This window comes from Amia ocellicauda, chromosome 13, assembly GCF_036373705.1.
Source record: "Amia ocellicauda isolate fAmiCal2 chromosome 13, fAmiCal2.hap1, whole genome shotgun sequence".
NCBI lineage: Eukaryota > Metazoa > Chordata > Actinopteri > Amiiformes > Amiidae > Amia > Amia ocellicauda.
This window is the reverse complement of record NC_089862.1, coordinates 23,111,889-23,132,345: the sequence shown is the minus strand read 5'-3', so window position 1 is coordinate 23,132,345 and position 20,457 is coordinate 23,111,889. Positions and strand designations below refer to the sequence as shown.

Sequence of the window (20,457 nt, the reverse complement as noted above, 5' to 3'; positions counted from 1 at the left end):
GTTTTTGTAAAGCTCTCTCAAAGCATGCATCACTGGAAGTTTACACTTCAGTTATAACCCCCCACTCCCCCCCTACCCTGAGTATTTATAGAAATCAGCTGGATCAACAATTGGATCTTTCAGAACTAGGGGGATAAGACTTTAAAAAATATTTATTGTGCATGATTTCCAGATAATGTTCATGTTGATGGCAATATACAGGAAGTCGTAAACTTAAATAAGAATGCAGCGTATGTATGTAAATATGCTATATATTGCAGTTATATCAATAAAAATGCAGGAACTATATGTGGGTCTAGAATAATTGTAGAAACACATAGACCTATTTAATTTAATCTTTGTCACCCCTTTTGAAACTGGAGAGGACCTCTCATGTGTACATTGTATTTATTTTCTGAGTGCTGCTGTGCAGGTTGTTTCTGATAACCTGCAATGAAAGGCGCTGTATACTATTGTAAAGGTTGTATGTGATGTATTGTATATTCAGAGAATGATTCATATGTTTTTGTTTTTTCTTCCTGAGGGTTTACAGGTTTATTTTTAGCCCTAAAGGCATATGAAAGGCTTTTCTTTATTTTATTTTTTTAAAGCATGCTTTAAAAAAGTTTTTTGGTAGACCTTCAGTGAAAATCCAGATATCTGCATGAAATTGAGTTGCTTGATGCTTATCCTTTGAAATGTGGTCTGTAATCAGATGAGTGAAGACCCCTGCTGAAGTCTGATTGCACCCTGTGCTCTGCTGCTTACTAAACATCACACTCTGAGGAATTCCAAAGAGGCTTTACAAATTACATATTCCATCTTGCATCCAAATCTCTCGCTAACAATTACCGGGTATGTGATGCAGGCATTATATTAGGAGAATATCAAACAACTTTTGATCAAAGCCTCAATTCCCGCATAGCTAGAGTTTATTTCTTCTGTAGTATAGTTATTATTTTAAGGCATCTACAGTAGCTGTGGAACATCAAGAAGGCAGGGGAACACTTTGTAAATGACAGGAGGTCGTGCTTGACAAATTTGTTGGAATTCTTTGATGTTTCGGTTACAGCTGATGAATGTTGAATGACGTGCTGTTGTGCTTGCCTCCGAAGTGGATGACCTTGGCCCAGGGATAAAAACCAGGTGACCAGAAAATGGAAGTTTGGTTAAAGAACAACCAACCAACCACACAAACAAACTAAAAGCAAACTTGCATTTCAAAAACGGCCTGCAGGATGGGATGGGGAATAACACAAAAATGATATTGTTGATGAATGACTCTATCACTGCTCATAATATAGGAGAATAATAGATTTTTTATGGTTTATAATTATATAAGTACTGTACACAACATGATCATTTTACATTAGGTTAATGTGAAATCTTTAGCTGAGTTAATTATTATTATTTTTTTATTTTCTGTTGCTACTGGATTATTATGTGGAGTCCATTTTCCTGACTGCCCTTAATTCTAGTCTGACAGTATTTGAGTTTCAGGTTTGCATCCTTTTCTTGACGTGTCATTTTTACATATTCTTGAATAAATTAGTTTTTTTATAAGTTCCTCCAGCACTAGATGATTATAATGAGCAAATTGCTGTATGTCAGTAAATGACTCAAGTGGGACTTGTGAAACAAATGTAAACGAGTGTGCAAATGATAACAAATTGGGTGCTGGATATATTTGAAAGAGATGTCTGTGGGAATAAGGGAAACATCAGTTCATGATTTATCATTGCTAAGTGTGCAGTCTGTGGGTGGAAATTATGCTCTCTTGTCCTCCTCTTCAAAGAAAGCTATAGGTTTTGATATAAATGAAGCGCTGCAACAAAGTTTCAGAAAGGCACTTTTGTGGTGCTTGCAGCACCAGTGGGCTTTCTTAATAAATGCAATTCCCACTTTAAGCAATTTTGGCAAACCTACGAGTAGTTAGGCAGTCTGCTGATATTATTGTATAGGTGATTTACTGTTTATTTCCTAGGTAGCGTTTTTCCTTTGAATTGAGATTGTATTTGTTTTATATACTCTCAGTATGTAATTGTCAGGTATGCATCACCTGAAGACAAAGCTATGACCCTCTTCGTATAAGGGGAGAGATAAAGACAATATCTGTTTGAAATGTGTGCTGTCATTAACTTATTCTACACTGCCCTATCATTGTGCAAAGAACAGAGCTGAAGTATTGTACGCAGGGCTGACTCAACTACAATCACACTTGTGCATTTGCAAGCCACATGCGGTATAGAAGATAAGTGTGATGTAATGGTCTATATGTAATATATGAGTTGCCCTTGTTTCTATGTATTCCTACTTTCTTATATGAAATGGATACTTCTTTTTTTACTAGTGCCCTTTTAGTTAAGGTATTGTATGCAGTTAAACCTATTGCAGGGATGCTTTTAAAACAACGCTCACTTTTTAAAGGCATAAATGGTTTCTGTTTGAGAGCAGATAGGATTGAGTGGTGTGAGTTTTGAATGGGCTGAGAAGCCATAGCCAGAGTTGAAATCTGCATCATGGCAACAGTGACCATTAGTGAGCAAATCCTGGGGGGGCAGCCAAGATGATTTCTAGTCCTTAAACAGTAGGGTCAGTAGCGTGTTGTCTTTTGTTAATTTATAAGAGTTATTCCTAATGCCCAGGAGCAAAGGGGATATTTGCTTATTCTAAACTCGTAGACTGCAACACTGCAGCTTTGCAAGTGTATTACAGTTTGAGATAATGAGTCCAGTGTTTGATTGGCATCTATTCATCGGACCAAAACTTTGACCCACCTGTTAATCGTAAATCACGGAGTACCCTATCACATTTTATCATATATGTATAAATCGTATAAAGTGGCTTATAAAAATTAAACCATGATGGTGTACATATTTGTACTTTGCTATTCACAGGTAGGTCGAAGTTTTGTTTTAGTTTATCCCTTAGATATACATTCCTTGCTTGCAATGAACAATGTCCTTATTCTCATTTAATGTCTGCAAGACTAGTTATTAAGAGCCTGTGTTCTTTATAGAAAGCACATTATACTGCCTTGGGAGATACAGAAACCTTGAGGACTGGATGAGTGATTCATATTCCTTGTTGAAATTTATTCAGTATCTTTAGACATTGGAGATGATCAGAAATGAGGAGTACCCCTCAGTCTTGCTATGTTAGTGGGGAAGAAAACAGTTTTGTAATCTATGGTATATCTCTCTGTGGTTTTTTTCATTTATAAACCATATTTTTGAATAACGTCACAATGATTAACAAGAATTAAAACCCAGAACATGGTGAAATATGTATTTTTCTTCCAAGTCTTCAGACAAGGAAAAAAAAAACTAAACAGAAACCTTGTCTTCATATTTTAATGAGTCAAATCAAGCACAGTTTAAACAGAATGTACTCTGGAGGGCACATTTAGGGGACTTTCAATTGCATATGACAGGGATTAAATTTCAGTGAAGTGTTCCTTAGATAGAATGCATTAACTCTGTAAGATTTTTGGGAGCTCATCAGAATTGTGATTTAAGCTTTAGTGTAACAGGACAAGAGCATCTGAATCTCTGATTAGTAAGACAAATGTGCACACAATGACTTTGTGCAGTAAAATGTAAGGTAACATTTAGCTGGCACCAATTCCTAGAGAGAGGACCATTGGGGAGAAATAAAAATGTAGAATGTAAATGCTTACATAATGTTTGTTGGAGATAATAATCACCTCACAGTGTGACTTTGAAACCAATTGCAACTGACCCAAAGTAAATAATTGTATAGAAATTTATGTTAAAAAGATCAGAGCTTATATATAGTCTTTAAGGGTTTTCTGTGTTATGTAAGGTCTTGGTATTTGTTTTGAAACCTATAGACTAGACCCTGATCAGCACCAGACCCATGGAAATGCACTCTGATTCTAGTGGGCTGAAATTAGTGGTTTCTTTACACTGTGCCATGAAACGGTACATTTAGGCTGGATTAAATAACAAATATTGCTGCTGCGAATTGTTCTCTGAAGGATTCACAGTATTAAATCAAATAATTGTTGTGCTGCTAAACGTTTGTGGTATTAACAGATTTTTTTTTTTTGCTGTGCGAATGGAGCAATAACATGTTGCGGATCCTCTTCTGTCAGACAACCTAGAAGCTGTCTGAAAGCCCTCGCGGTTATGCCGAATTGTAAAGCAAGCACATTTGGAAAAGAGATGCAAGATTTCCGTAGGCATACATCCACACACCTCTGTGCCTCCTTGTGTGTGAGGTGAAAATGATAAATGCTTACAGTAACTAAAGTGAGCTCTGTAGCTTATAACACACGTGAGTTGTGGCTCCTGAAAACAAAATGTATCGTCCCTGCGCAGAGTGGAAATAGTATATAGTAAACTTGCTAATTTTGGCCCTGTATTGCATTCTGTTTTTATAGAATGTATTAATTCACCTGAGAATGTGATGTTCCTCAAAGTATTGCATGAATTAAGCAATTAAGCATATTGTTATTTTAGCATGGATGTCCACCTTTTCATGGAAGGTGGGGTAACAAGGGCAAAATAAGCTAAATAGTTAAAAATGCATCAACACATGTCTATATATATGGACCATGAACATGAAATGACAACATGCTCACCTTAGGCTATATCTTTGCTTTGTGATGTTTTTCCAAACAGATGTCCCACGTTTATTTTTACATTAAAAAAGCCCAAAACAAAAACCTCACAATACACAAATGACATGTTTTGCTCTAATATGAAAGATAAACTCCTCTTACAAAGTCCTAGTATATTTAATTAACTTTCTGAAGCATGCAACTTTGAATGATGGGTTGGGGGTGGTGGTGGGGAACCAAACAAAGCAATTGTTGCTAGGAAACTGGGATATTAAAATAATAATAATGACCAATACAGAAATTACAATGGAGAGCAGTTGGTCATCTTATGGGGATAATGAATATAGACATGTAGACATTTTCATTAAAGGTCAGAATTTATTTTAAGTATTTGTTAATGCCAGCATTAACAAACTTTTTTTTTTTTTTTTTGACAGCAATTGAGGTGCCTGTGAGGCCTTAGCCAGTCTTTCATTGGATCTAGTCTTCCTGTTGTCATCAGAGTGAGGGGTCCTGCAGCTTAAGAGTGTGGCGACGACCTCCGGACAACCTTTCAGCCCTGCCCTCATGTCACTCATGGACAAACACAAAGTGAAGAGGCAGCGCCTGGATCGTATCTTCGAAGGTCAGATAACACTGGGGTCTTTCATTATGCACTGCTAGGGACTGCCAGTGTTTACATCACTGACTTTGATACTTCATTAGTTTTGTTTGCTGGTTATTGACCTTACGTATCCTTATAATCATCTCCTGTGGTTAAAACCCTGTGTTTATTAACATATTCAGGTTCATAAAAAGTTTTTCTTCATAAAATGCCCGATTTACTGGGATTTTCTGTGAATGTGTCGTTATAAGGATGGGTATGAACCGGAATATTCTGCTTGATAATTTGGAGAAAACTGACATGTTTTACAAGGCTGGTTTATAGGTGGCTGTGATTGTATTTGACCTCGGCTGGATACCCAGTGTTAGTTAGCCTTTTGGGATTGACTGAGGTGTGATTTGGATGCAGAAGAGCAGGGTTTGTCTTTTGATTGTCAGCACCACAGTGTTCAAATGCCTTCATGTCACATATCCAATCATGAAGCCTTCTTTATTATAGACAGATGCAAGCATTTTAAGGGATCACTTTTTCATGTGAGTGCATGCGAAAATGTAGTTGCCTGACATGAAATTGTGGTGTTGAATCTGCCTTGATAGGTCACATTTTTTCTATTTGTTTAGGATTACAATGCAAATATGAGATTTGACAAGTCAATTTTACAAGGTCTTAGGGTGGAGGCACCTTATTTTTAACACATTGTGCTTCAAAGTTGTATTTTTATTTTCCCCTAGTTTGCATCAGATTATTCTGAACTCATCAAATAATGTTGGCATTTGCAGTGAGCTTCAGCAGCCATAGAGTTAAGGCTTAAGTACATAATTTGTGAAATCTTTGGTTTGTTTATTTTAATTAGAAGCCATTCCCCTCCATTTTAGGCTTTCTAGATTTTATTTTTCCCCCAATCAATAAACTTTGATTCAGTGGGTTGAATTATAGATGGGAAGAGATTCTGAGTGAGAGCCTGGTGCTCTGTGAAAAAGGGTCAAGAGGCGGCTGTAATATGAATCCTGCTCTTGGAGATGTTTCCAGTCTTCACCCTCAGGACAAGGAGAACTCTACTTGAACTTCAACTTGCTGTAGCTTTTTCATGTATGCTGCTAGACTGGGGAATTCACCTGCAGAGCAGCCATCTCTTTCCTTGTCCCATCTCCTTGAAATACAGAGAATCAGAATGTGTCCATTTATTTTTCATTGTGTGCAACTCTGTTTCTTAGTGTAGTGTTTTTTGTTTTGTTTTTGTTGTTGTTGTTGTTGTTTTTTTTTTTCCTTTAAAGCAAATTGCACATTGCACATTCAGATAATGAATGCATACATGTATGTGTGTGTACCCTGAGCAGGTAAGCATCAATCAATTTTATAATGTTGAACAATAAGGATGTAAAGACTTGTAGGAGTTAAATCAAACATTGTTGGCTCTATTTTATTTTTGTGTTTCACTATAATGGAGCTGCTGTGAGTTCATGGTGTAGTATATAGTATACAGTGAAACAACAACCCAATGCCTTCTGGACTGGATCAGAGTACATCCTTGACAGAGGAAGGGAACACTGTCATAAAGGATCATATCATTTTAAGAAAATAATCAAAGCCTCTGCAACTTACTGAACAGAAAGGGTCACAGTGTTCCAGTTAGACATTGCAGAGCAGTATTTAAGAAGGAGAGCTGAACAAACTTAACATATAAATAGTGAGATGTACCATATATTGTATAGTCTGTCACAGGTTTTATATGCTCATATGAGGTTGTTCTTGTGAACAACTGAATTTGGATGCGATGTTTACAAAACTTAGCAGCTTGTGTTTTAAACAAAACTACCTCACTACTTGTTAAATGCAGGGTTGGTTGGGTCTTCATAAGTCTTTGCTCCAGAACATCTACAGAACTTATTAGGTGTATTGGCACATTCTTTCAGCTTGGGGTTGAATGAAATCATTGCATAGTTTGCATATTGTTTTCTATGTAGTAGGTTATGTGTACTTGTAAACAGCATATTGGAATACAAATGTCTTCTTCACATCATCATTGTTCTAACATTCATTACCTCAGTGTGAAATTCATCTCCTCTGGGTTTGGAGGACAGGAGAATTACAGTTGGAATTGGTATCACAAAAGTGTAACCATTCATTTAGGCTCAGGGTGTGCCTGTACTCTCTTTAATGCATTATGAACAGTTGTCTGGTTATTTGGGTGCTGTGTCGATACGTTTGTGAAAAGTATATATGTTTTTACAGAAGGATCAACTTGAGTTATCTCCCCAGTTGCCTGGCACAAGGAGAGATACTTCTCTATGCAACACGTGTGGAGTAGTTTACTGATTTTTGTCTTACTGAACGTGTATTTTGACCACTGCTTCTATTACAGCTTGTTCCTTTCCAGTTATCTGACCTTGTTTACAGAATACATCTGTCCACCATACTGAGGGTCCATTTTTACTTCTCTGGGTTTACAGCTGCCTTGGCCAGTTGCCTGGTTTTGCTTGGGGAATATCAAGCTGCCCCACCCTCATACCTAGCTTGCTTAACATGAGATTCCTTAAGCTGGAGGAAATTGGAATCACACTGTGAGGGTCTGCTGATGAATTCTCTCACATCTTGGCAGCCCTTCTGCTCCTATTTTAATCAACTCTTGTCTTTACAGGTGACCACAAATTACTTGCTCTTCATTTTAATTATCTCGCCTTTTCCCTTTTTTACATTTAGGCTTCCATTATAGCTGCCTTTTTACAGCTTGAATTATGTTGTTACACCATTGTGTTCAATGGAATGATATCTCTCTAAAATAATAAAATAATTCCTCATTTCATAAAAATGGATCTAAATGAATACAATCTGGATCATTCTTGCCTTGCATGTGAAATTGATTTGTCATAGATTCAAAAGATAAAAAAATGTAGAAATATAGAGAACAAAGCTGGATTTAATTTTCCCTATAATGATGCATTTTGATTGAAAATGTGTACTTTGCACGTTGTGACTGGGCTGTAGGTCTCCTAGTCAAAACACTGCAAGATGTACAAATGCTATGGATGCTTTACATGCCTATTCTTCCACCAATTCATTTTAAATTAAGCCCCACTGAAAACTGACAGTTTACAAACCTGCCGAGATGGCTCTGCTGCCAGGAAGGAAGTTTACTTTCAATCATATCTCGGCTAAAAATCAGAGATGATTTGTTATTCAAATGTAATCTTTTCTTGCTCTGGGCGAGAGGCCCCCTGTTTTCATTTTCTTTGTTCAAGCTTTGAGTTAGATTACTTCTCAGTGTGTGGAGCTGACAGGACTTAATATTAGCTGAATGGGGTCATGAGATTCCCATATGCTTAAAGACAAATGTTCTGTTTTTTTGTTTGGTTTGTGTTTGTGCACTGGTTACAGGAAATAGTAAGGTCCCTCTACTAACATCAAATTAACATAAAGGGTCAGTTAAGGAGTAGAGAGAGCCCAAGAGATCTGTGTTCAAATGGAATGATAGGCCTTACTACTGGTGCACCACGACAGACTTGATTTGCATTGTAACGCATCATTCTGCGATGTGTCTGAGCTTAAGAGGTCCCTCAGAGGGAAAGAGGTCTCGATGTTAAAAATCCACTTTGAAGTGTACACCTTGAGATAATGTGAAGAGAGGCACTGGTGTAATGAAAGCTTCCTGGACAATGCATTATTAAACATTGTTCTGCCCCTCTCTCTCATCACCTTAGAAGAGTGAGTGTGTTTAGAGAACATAGCCGTACACATTTCATGGCTAATTAATTCGCTTTGATATAGAATAGAGTGGTTCATAAAACAGCCTCTGTGGTATTAGCCTGGACTGCAGGAGTAACTGGTATATGGAAACTGTTTATGGGCTATGTTTTTTTTGGTTTTATCACTGCTTCAAATGTGTACTGCGAAGTGTAGCCTAGAGCTGAACTCTGACGATCAGTACAAAAGTATAAAATCATTCAAACCAGTGGACAAAGGGAGGGAAGTATTTTGTGCAATGTTAATTTATTTTAACATTTATTGATGATGTACTGAAAAATCCCCTATGGGAACAATAAGCTCTCTCTTTGTCATAACTCCACCTTGGCGAGGAAAGTTTCATCCTCGGCTTTGCATTTCAGTATGTTGAAGGTTGCCTTGAAATACAGCCCCTAAGAGATGTGATAGTGATAAGAGACAACTGTGTTTGTCTCTAATTGCTCCCATGTTGTTGAATAACAATGTGAACATGCTGACTGTGGAGTTGTAAAGTTGTGTACAGTGTGCATCGAAGAGGCATGCCTAGAATAAATAGCTGTATTCAATTACAACACCGCAATAAGCCTTTAGATAATGTTTAGGTTGTCTTCTCTACAGTATCACAGTTAAAAAGGAAGACTGGTACATTATGGTAATTGCAGTATTATCTGATGACTGGCACTTAGTAGTGGGTTTGTTTTTTTGGACTGTAAAATAATTGAGAACATGCATACATTTGAGGTAGCCACATTGATTCCTATCATGTTTTGACTGCCATGCAAGAGAAGATGTCCCACACCTGACATACAATATCAAGTACTATCTGCTAAAATAAGTGAGTAAAGCACTGACCCCACATGTAACATTTGCAAGTAATTGTGTGCAGCAGGTGCATAAGATGTAGCATACGATAGAGACTTTAAATTTACTTGAGAACAGGTTAAATCTAAATTTAAATTGTGTGAGTGTGAAGTGGGTGATCTGATGACATGTAATTAATTTGTTTTGTTTTCAAGTGCAAAACAACAACAAGTGATATGCAGTGGACAATTAAAACAAAAAACAAATAGATACGGAAACTAAAATACAAATAGAACATTTATATGTTATTATAATTATAGTTATACAATTATATGTTGTTGGACATTTCAATTTAAAAACATCCAGCAGTAACTGGCAAATACAACATACATATACATATATTTGTGAATGTCCCATAAATTCTATTCACAGCTTCCACTGCTGTTCAAAAATGTAGGCTAACGATTGGTAATTACAACACTGAAACATGCAGCCTGCTCACATATGCTGATACTGTAGAATCACAGCACATAAAGTTCATACAAAAGCATGGGTCTTTTTTCTGTGTTCTGTCCTTGTGGAAGTAAAGTAGAGAATGCAAGTCATAATTATATTTTTAACTTCAATTGGGATATTGTTTATAACCTAGGTAGTGCCAAGTTGGCAGTGCTGAAGTCATTGTAGTATTTATTTTCTTCTTTCAATTAAAAAGATGTAATTGTAAGAATTGTAAGTGTTTTTTAAGTATAATTGTGGATTGATTTTATGTTTGTAAATAATTCATACAAACCAGACATACATTTTGTGCTGGAGTTTGGAAGTGAAGCTGTAAGGCAATTTACCTGTAATATGTTTTATACTATAATCTGAATTGAAAGTGAATCCCTTCAGAGAATTTGACAAAACAATCTTCACAGTTGTCCTTTCAGCTGGTACTGAAAGCAGTGTTTTTGTAATTCACAATAAAACCTATGTGTTTAATAAGATGTTTAATAAAGGCAGTATTCTGAAGTGGGGACAAATTAAAACTCTGATGCACATAGGGGAGGATACGTAAGGGGACTGATACACCAAGGGAAAATCAAGTATTAATTTCTTAGAAGATGACATGACTAATAGCATTTCAAAGGAAATTTTGAATTTCTGTGATTGCTTGCTCACCTCTCAGATAAGCTGAGCAGAAAATTATACCATGTGAAAACTAATTATATTTATGATAAAGATACATGCCACCAGTGCAGGAAAAAAAATCATAGAATATGGAAAAAGAGTCAACCTACTGAATATCATGTCACGAAACATATCTCTGGTGATGAACTCGAGCTACCAGTTCTGTGTTGACCATACTCGTATTTACGCATCATTATACAGCTCTGGAAAAAATTAAGAGACCACTGCAATTTTTTCTTAAATCAGCATCTCTACATGTATGGCAGCCATTCCATTCCAGTGTCTGTTGAATTCCAACACAGGCACACCTCATTCTACTGAATGAGCTACTGATTAGGAGATCACCTGAACCAAATCTTATTTAATCAGGAAAAGTATAAAAACCACTGCTGTGGCCATCACTATCCTCTTGCAATAGGACCTACTGGATGGCAAAAACAGTACTAGTAGTACCTCAAAAGTAATTGGAATCAAAAAATAAGAAAAGTAAAGTTTTGAGTGAGGAAAAGAAGGGTTCAGTTCTGGCTTTACTGGCAGAGAGATACAGTGAGTGTCGGGTCGCTTCCATCCTTACAATTTCTAAATCGGCGGTTCATAAGAACAAGGTCAAGCAGCAGACAACAAAACTACAGACCGGCAGAGAGCGAAAATGACTCTCCACTGACTGGGATGACCGCCAACTCATTCAAATGTCACTCAACAACCATAGGATGACATCAAGTGACCTACAAAAAGAATGGCAAATGGCAGCTGGGGTGAAGTGCACGGTGAGGACGGTTCGAAACAGGCTCCTAGGGGCAGGGCTGAAGCTAGAAAAGAGCCCTTCATCAATGAGAAGCAAAGAAGAGCCAGGCTGAGTTTGCAAAAGACCATAAGGATTGGACCGTAGAGGACTGGATTAAGGTCATCTTCTCTGATGAGTCAAATTTTCAGCTTTGCACAACACCTGGTCATCTAATAATTTGACGGACACCTGGAGAGGCCTACAAGCCACAGTGTCTCGCACCCACTGTGAAATTTGGTGGAGGATCAGTAATGATCTGGGTTGCTGCAGCAAGGCTGGAATTGGGCAGATTTGTCTTTGTGACAAGGTTGTCCTGGAAGAAAACTTGCTTCCTTCTGCTCTGACAATGTTGCTCAACTCTGAAGATAGTTTTTTCCAGCAGGACAATGCTCCATGCCACACAGCCAGAATCAAGGTGTGAATGGAGGACCACCAGATCAAGACCCTGTCATGGCCAGCCCAATCTCCATACCTGAACCCCAATGAAAACCTCTGGAATGTGATCAAGAGGAAGATGGATGGTCACAAGCCATCAAACAGGAGTGGCATAAATTCACCCAACATCAATGTGAAAGACTGGCGGAGAGCATGCCAAGACACATGAAAGCTGTGATTGAAAATCAGGGTTATTCCACCAAATATTGATTTCTGAACATTTCTGTTGTTTGAAAATGAACGTATTTTCTTTGCATTATTTGAGGTCTGATAACACTGCATCTTTTTTGTTATTTTGACCAGTTGTCATTTTCTGCAAATAAATCATCTAAATGACAACATTTTTTGGGGGGATTTGGGAGGAATGTTGTCATTAGTTTATAGAATAAAACAAAAATGTTAATTTTACCCAAATATACCTATAAATAGTAAAACCAGAGAAACTGATAATTATGCAGTGGTCTCTTAATTTTTTCCAGAGCTGTATGTCATGATTGAAATACTCACCAGGCTTTGATTGATAGTTCACACAAAGGAACCCACAGCACCCTGACATCGATGACATGCCCTTGAACTTACTCCTAGTTACTGAAGGAGTCTCTCTTTAACTTAAGTTGAGTAACTTCTACAGTCAAGTAAAGTAGGGATATAGAGTAAAAAATTGGATATCCATGGAAACTTTTTTTTACGTTGTAGGAGTATTGCAAGCCTGCCAATAATGATCAGAATGATCTTGACAAATTATAACCTAAGTCTTCACAGTGACTTCTCCAGTGTTTTGCTTGTAATGAAAACGTTTACATTTTTTTGGTGCAATGTATATATTTAAAATAATAAATATTTAACCTGGTCTTACCTAACAAGTAAGACCTCCCATACTGGCACGTCAATGCTTAGATCGGGTTGTCTGTGCATCTGGAAACTGAGGCGAGGTTCCTGGCTCTTGCTATACCTGTACGGGGGTGGAGTGAATTTTATTAATTGTATTACCAAATTACTTTTGTTCCACCAACATGGTTTACCTATATGTTTTGCTTTCAAATCAAAAAGATTGATACATTATTTAATTTTTTTAACCCCCTTTAATCGAAAAATGATTTGCCCAAAACAGAGGAGTGGATGTGAAAAACCTGTCACGTGGTCTACGTCCTGTCGTGATGTTTAAGTTATTGCACTCGAGCTTGAAGTGCAATGAAAATGTATCATAAATCAGGCTTGCAAAAGACAGAAGGAAGAAGGGATAATGAAGACATGTATTAGAAGCTGAGAGCGAAATGTGTCAAAAGCAAGCCAACAAGTTTACGCAGTATCTGTTATTACCCTACTGAGTTAAATGTACAAATTGCAAACAACTTTTCGGCAAATGTGCATTGCATAGGATCTCTTGTACACTTCTTGGGATTGTTGCATTCAGCAAAGTCCCATAATATGTCAGGAGCATTTAATAATAATATTAAAAGACTTCAAGTTCAGGAACATCACTGGATTTTTCAAATAGGTAGGCATGGTGGTGTTTGCGGTCTATATCTTAAAGCCAACAAGGGGGCGAGGAAACTGAACAATCATACGGGTAGGAAAGGTTATAATTATGTAACGAAATCGAGCCAATGTTTTATATCTGCAGTTTTCACGAGTGCTCTCATTCAGTGAATTTAAACTGAAGTCAATAAAACTGCAAAAAATATACCGACATGAGTAACAAATGGTGTTTTTTCCATTCACTCCAAATACATGCGAGTGGCTTTAACTGTATGGCTGCCGGTGACGTTTAAATGTGTCACGCTGATTTACATATGTTACATAGTTTTCTGGTTTGCAAAAAATAAGCTCCCCGTTTTGCATACACGTTTTTGACTAGTCTTACTAAAAAAGTAAATTAAACTGTGTTCACATGTGCATGCATGAGTATGCAGTCTGGGGAAAAGTTTCACAGACACTGCACATTGTATGAATGGCAAATTCAGCAGTTTCAATGGTCATTGCTAACTGAATTTAGTCTACACCCTAACTCGTCCATTTGTCTGATTATTTGATGCTCTGCGAAGCCATCAGTTGTTGATATTTTTTGTTGAGCGGTGAACTGACACCCATGACAGCCATCTCTGATAACACCCAGCCTCACCGTTGCCCAGCCAGTCACATGGATTACTAGTGTGTGGTCAGCTAAAGCTCCCACAGTCCGCTCCACCACGTTCAACGCTGGCAGCTTCAGTCTGGATTCTGGATTGGAAACTGGACATTTAGACAGACTGGCAGCCTAGGGATGCTGTGAGATTATCATCTATGACAAGTGCCTGGTACATCTGGGAGAAACATTGAATATGCATCTGATGAAAGGAGATCAAAAGTGTACAGAAGGTGTCTGTGTAAAGAGTTTGTATGTTTGCAGAGGAAACTGAGTTACCAAATGCAGTAATACTTGGAAAAACACATAATATTGAGGGTATCAGATCTGTAGTTTAGTCATAGATTTTGGGTTTATTTAATTTACTGTTTGACTCTAATATATGATATTCACTCTCTCTGGTGGCAGTAATTGTTTCCAAGCTCATTTTGTAAGCTGCAAGGTCCCACAGCAGCACTAAAGCTTTTTTTTTTTTTTAAATACATCATCCAAGACCTGGCACTGGCAGGTTTTGAGCACAGCCCAAGTCTACATCAGTATGTTTCCACAATGGCCTTATGCCTCTAATCTGGCCCCCAAGAGCCTTCCTAGCATTCCCTCAACTCCAGCAGAGCAGGAGGAGATGAAACCGGCAGCTGTGGGAGCCCAACAAGGCCCTGCACAAGAACGATTCCAGGATGTGTTTGGAAACCTCTGTAACTAGGCTAATTCTGGGAGTAAATGGCATAAACTCTGGCAATCCGTTTAAAGAATGAAATCTCTTCAGACAACATGGGCAAAGGGGGATTCAGTTGAAGTTTAAGAAATCCTCTGTAGAACTGAATGTACTACTTCAAACATAATTAGGGAAAGGTATTAGACAGTGCTGTGTTACAGAGGTGAATACAACAAAAATAAATGCAACAACCTGTTCAGTTGTTAAAAGGCTTGGCTTGCCTTCTATTCTTATGTCAACTTTGAAGTGTGAAGCCAGAAGAGAGCATGTTCAATATAGCATTAAAGCTTCTGTGTAAATAAGGAGAGAATGATTATATTTTTTCTTATTGTTTGAGCTTAAGAAAATCTCATAACAAACAATCTCATGTTGAATTGTAACAGCTTCCACAAAATGATTGAAACAAAAAGCCATTAATACCGTAACCTGGCCAGGATGGTCGTGTTCCTTATATATATATAATGGCTGCTTTATATATAATAATATATGAATAGCATTTCAGATTTGCTTGGTTTCGAATTGTATTATTCCAAGCTGACATCCCAGAAGCATTTCTGACAAATTGATGCATTATTACACACACTGGAACAGATCATTATTTGTATTTAGTAGCCGTGTTAAATGTATAGCTCCCTTCCAAAATACATACGTGACTCTAGAATGTGTGGCATCATATTATTTGGCGGCTTGAAGGTAGGGGAGTGATGTTTTAATTGCGGTCTGCACTTAAAGCACAAAGACAAAGTCTCGATGTGTTTGACAGTGACATAAGAAATCCTACAGACATAAATCTGGGTGTCTTTTGGGGACTGAGTGTGTGTAGGTGTTGACATACACTTGATAATAGACAAAAAAAACCTTTCTTGATTTCCTTTTTTCTGTTTAGTTTACTAAACAAATTTAGTAATGCATTTGAAGGATTTATTTGCCTTTTGCCCTACAAATCCTAGCATCTTTAATTGAATAACCCCACCTGTGTAGCCTTGGGATGCTGGTCCGAGCTGTGGATAGATGTTATGGCTCATTAAAAACTGCTTTTATTTAAATTGGGATTCTGGGATTTAAAAGTAAGTTGCTCTTCTTTTTGTTGCCTCACATTTGTTCAACTTGGGTCCCTGAATGCATCTGTTCTGCAAGCCCAGCACAAACAAAAAGATATACATTTATTAAGATTGGCATATTAATGAAATATGGTGTCTCAGCACTGGTGTTTTGTGAATTGCATCGGGGGCAGAAAAACAACAACAACAAAAATTAGTACATAAAAAAAAGGCTGGAATTTTTGTACTTTTTGATTTTCAGGTTTTATAATAATAATGATAACATTTTTTGCAATTCTACATTGCTGAATAGTGTGCAGAATCAATTTAATCTCAATTCAACTGTGCTTTATTGGCATGAACATCGTGAGCAGTTTACATAATACATATTGGTAAACACGGGGGAAAAAGTGTATGCATACATACAGTAGAAATAATCATAGCAGCCATAGATAGTGAACAGGGGAGGGACAATTAATGATACAGTAAAAAGAGGAGGAAAAATAAACTGATAAGTAAAAATAGATTAAAAAAACAACAATAATAAATTAATAGAGAACTTAAATACAATATTTGAAGATAGAAATGTGTATAAGAAAACATTTACATACATTCAAAACAATGAAACTTTCTGTCAACACACAGTTAAAATAAACATTGGTAAATTATTTTTTTGTCAGAACAGCAGCCACATCTATTGCTAGATGGGTGGCTGTGGTATTACCAGTGATAGCGGTCTGTCCTCCCCGTGCACCAAAGCCCTACTGCTGTCTTTTTGTGCTCACAATATAAAGTGGGTGGCTTCATAATACAAGCTTTACATAGGCTTTCATTTTTAAATTTTCATTAAAAAAAATGCTACAATAACCACTAGGTATAATATTGTATCTTAGTAATGTTGCCTCATGGCCTGCAGCATTATATTTAAACTGAAATGCAGGCAGCATGTTCCTTTTATTGGGGAAAAGAAGGCAAATAAGTTTGATTTTTCAGATTTCCATTTTTTACATTCTGTGCACCAAGCAATATAGCCCTTTGAACTTGTATATGAAAATTATAACTGAATATGAAAAGATCATTTTCATAATAGTCTGCATGCGTTTAGTTTAGGAATGAAAGGTGATTTTTATGGATGTTTCTAAATTGTGAATTCTTCACATCTCAAATATAGCAACAAAATAGGAATTTACAAGACTTGATCTGTTTAATCTTTTATTACAATTCAAGTTGAGGACATGGGAAAAATGAAACTTGAATGCAAGCTCTTTTGCTGACAGATGTCCTGCAGTTTTTCAGCTAATATTGAGTGTTTGCAGAAGAGCAAAATCATGTACTCTATGAATATAATTTGAGTGTTGTATTGTTTATTATTCCATTAATTTTCAGCTGAGGCCACTCATCTCTAAATTAGGCCATGCACCCTTGATGTACATATAACAGCTTTCTGTTTAGTAAACCCTTTTCATGCAGGGTTGAAGAAAAGCAGGAAATCGAAAATAACACTAGAAACTGTTCATTCCTTGATGCTTTTGAAGAGGCCATTTTTTTGTTTATTGTAGGTGCTGCCAATTTGTTTTGAGGACAACACACTACATAAGCATGATTTCGATTTTGGACTTCAAAGCTTTCAAATCTGTTTCTGAGAACATCATTGTAAAGTGTGTATTCATATTTTGAGCAGTAGAGGGCACTGTTTGATTTTTCAATACTTCCTTTTTCTTGAAACGTTTCATGGTAGTGAGAGAGAAACTTGATTTATGTTGGCTTTTATTGCCCACTGAAAGATATTAATTTAATTTTTGTTTTGAAAGCATCATATAGGTAGTGTCTTTCAGTATTCATGCAGTGTTAGTGAAGTCTGAAATTGGTTAATTCCTTTCCGATTTTAAATAATTCAGGTTTAGTCTGGCCGGGTGTTTAAGGGACATTATCATGTTGAAAAATAAACTTTCCCCTCATAACTTAGGATATTACTGCTGAGGAAATGAATAATTTGCTTTACAAGTATGCCTTCTGTTTTTCTCTCTCTTTAGTTTTTGAATTAGCAGAACAAATTAAAAACTGCCATTTTACAACCTCCATATTTTTCTGTAGGCATTGTACAGGTGTGAGGTGGCATGGCTCTGTGTGAGAAAAATTCTGATTACCATAATGCATAAACTGCACTTCACAAGGAAGGTTATTCTGTGAAGGAAATTGCAAAGAAAACTGATTTTCTGCACATAATGGAGTGCACACCATAATCAATAGATACAGAAAGAAAAAGAGTTGTGCAAGCAAGCATCCTTTCCTAACCAGTGCTTGCCACTTACTTCAGATCCCCGTACAATTTGTGGACAGAAACAGTATCTCAAATTATATACATTTGAATCTGTGGTATTGTTTTTTAATTGGTTGGTGTTCCTCCCTGTTGCAGTGTAGCAGTATGTGTGTGTCTGTGTATGAGTGAGTGAGTGAAGTCTTGCATTCATTTGTTGATGGGCTGTGTGCTACACAACTGTGTCTGGGCTTTCTTTATACATTTTGTATTAGTTAACACAGTGATTTGAGACTTTAGTTTCACGGTCCACATACAAATAGTAAAATATGAAAGACAATTGTAAAGAAAAGTCCTTTAAATACTAATGATTAATTATGAGAAATGCTGTGGCTCAAAAACCTTAGTTGAGAGGGTGAAATATCAGAAATCTCTAGAAGGAGTTATTAATCATAAGGATTGGTCAAATCTGTGTTGAGCGAATGCTATGGACAAAAGAAACGAGGTCTCAATATTTCAACGTAGAACATAAAGTTAATCATGAAGATGGTACCAACAGTTGGGAGTTGTTTTGTTGTTGCCCAACTGCCATATAGCCTACCATCCTGTTGAGGTTGATTTGGTTTATTTTTTAGTGTCATATTGGCCCTAAAACACTGCTGTACTCCATGTATGTGATTGAGCTCTGAGAGAAGTTTCAATCTTTAAAGATGTATTATGTAAAATGGAGATGCATCGGTCATGTTCATCGCCTGACCCTAAGCTCATTGAAATGTTGATGAGTGAAACCGTATGTGTAGCTCTGTACAGACGGATACATTTTCATTGACCTGTAAAATAATAATAAAAAAAAAAAATCATAATGTAACAGCAGAGAGAATTAAGAACATCCAATAATAGGAGTTATTTTCATGGGCCCTTGAGAATAATGAGTTTCAGGTATTCCCTCTTATGTTTGGATTCAGATTTCACAAATGTCATCCCTAGTGAATATAAATCCTCTTGTTCGTTCAGTAAAGGGAAAGTTTTCTTTTTTAAGTTATTACAAGAAATCTGCCACCTCTACATGATGATGCTTCTATTTGTGTGTGTATATACACTCACCTAAAGGATTATTAGGAACACCATACTAATACTGTGTTTGACCCCCTTTCGCCTTCAGAACTGCCTTAATTCTACGTGGCATTGATTCAACAAGGTGCTGAAAGCATTCTTTAGAAATGTTGGCCCATATTGATAGGATAGCATCTTGCAGTTGATGGAGATTTGTGGGATGCACATCCAGGGCACGAAGCTCCCGTTCCACCACATCCCAAAGATGCTCTATTGGGTTGAGATCTGGTGACTGTGGGGGCCAGTTTAGTACAGTGAACTCATTGTCATGTTCAAGAAACCAATTTGAAATGATTCGACCTTTGTGACATGGTGCATTATCCTGCTGGAAGTAGCCATCAGAGGATGGGTACATGGTGGTCATAAAGGGATGGACATGGTCAGAAACAATGCTCAGGTAGGCCGTGGCATTTAAACGATGCCCAATTGGCACTAAGGGGCCTAAAGTGTGCCAAGAAAACATCCCCCACACCATTACACCACCACCACCAGCCTGCACAGTGGTAACAAGGCATGATGGATCCATGTTCTCATTCTGTTTACGCCAAATTCTGACTCTACCATCTGAATGTCTCAACAGAAATCGAGACTCATCAGACCAGGTAACATTTTTCCAGTCTTCAACTGTCCAATTTTGGTGAGCTTGTGCAAATTGTAGCCTCTTTTTCCTATTTGTAGTGGAGATGAGTGGTACCCGGTGGGGTCTTCTGCTGTTGTAGCCCATCCGCCTCAAGGTTGTACGTGTTGTGGCTTCACAAATGCTTTGCTGCATACCTCGGTTGTAACGAGTGGTTATTTCAGTCAAAGTTGCTCTTCTATCAGCTTGAATCAGTCGGCCCATTCTCCTCTGACCTCTAGCATCAACAAGGCATTTTCGCCCACAGGACTGCCGCATACTGGATGTTTTTCCCTTTTCACACCATTCTTTGTAAACCCTAGAAATGGTTGTGCGTGAAAATCCCAGTAACTGAGCAGATTGTGAAATACTCAGACCGGCCCGTCTGGCACCAACAACCATGCCACGCTCAAAATTGCTTAAATCACCTTTCTTTCCCATTCAGACATTCAGTTTGGAGTTCAGGAGATTGTCTTGACCAGGACCACACCCCTAAATGCATTGAAGCAACTG

The 20,457-nt window shown here is 37.3% G+C and overlaps 1 protein-coding gene across 3 annotated transcripts in view; it reads left to right on the top strand.

Annotated features, from left to right (window-relative positions):
* The window catches only part of ctbp1 (C-terminal binding protein 1), a 185,034-nt gene that overhangs the window by 25,881 nt on the left and 138,696 nt on the right, over positions 1 to 20,457 (top strand). For 2 of the 3 annotated variants that reach the window (XM_066720197.1, XM_066720203.1), the window contains exon 2: positions 5,002 to 5,189. The exons of the other annotated variant lie outside the window; for it this stretch is intronic. In XM_066720197.1, the coding sequence (XP_066576294.1) occupies positions 5,132 to 5,189 (58 nt within the window). In that variant the 5' untranslated portion in view covers positions 5,002 to 5,131. The remainder of the gene's footprint in view (positions 1 to 5,001; positions 5,190 to 20,457) is intronic. 3 annotated transcript variants of the gene reach the window in all.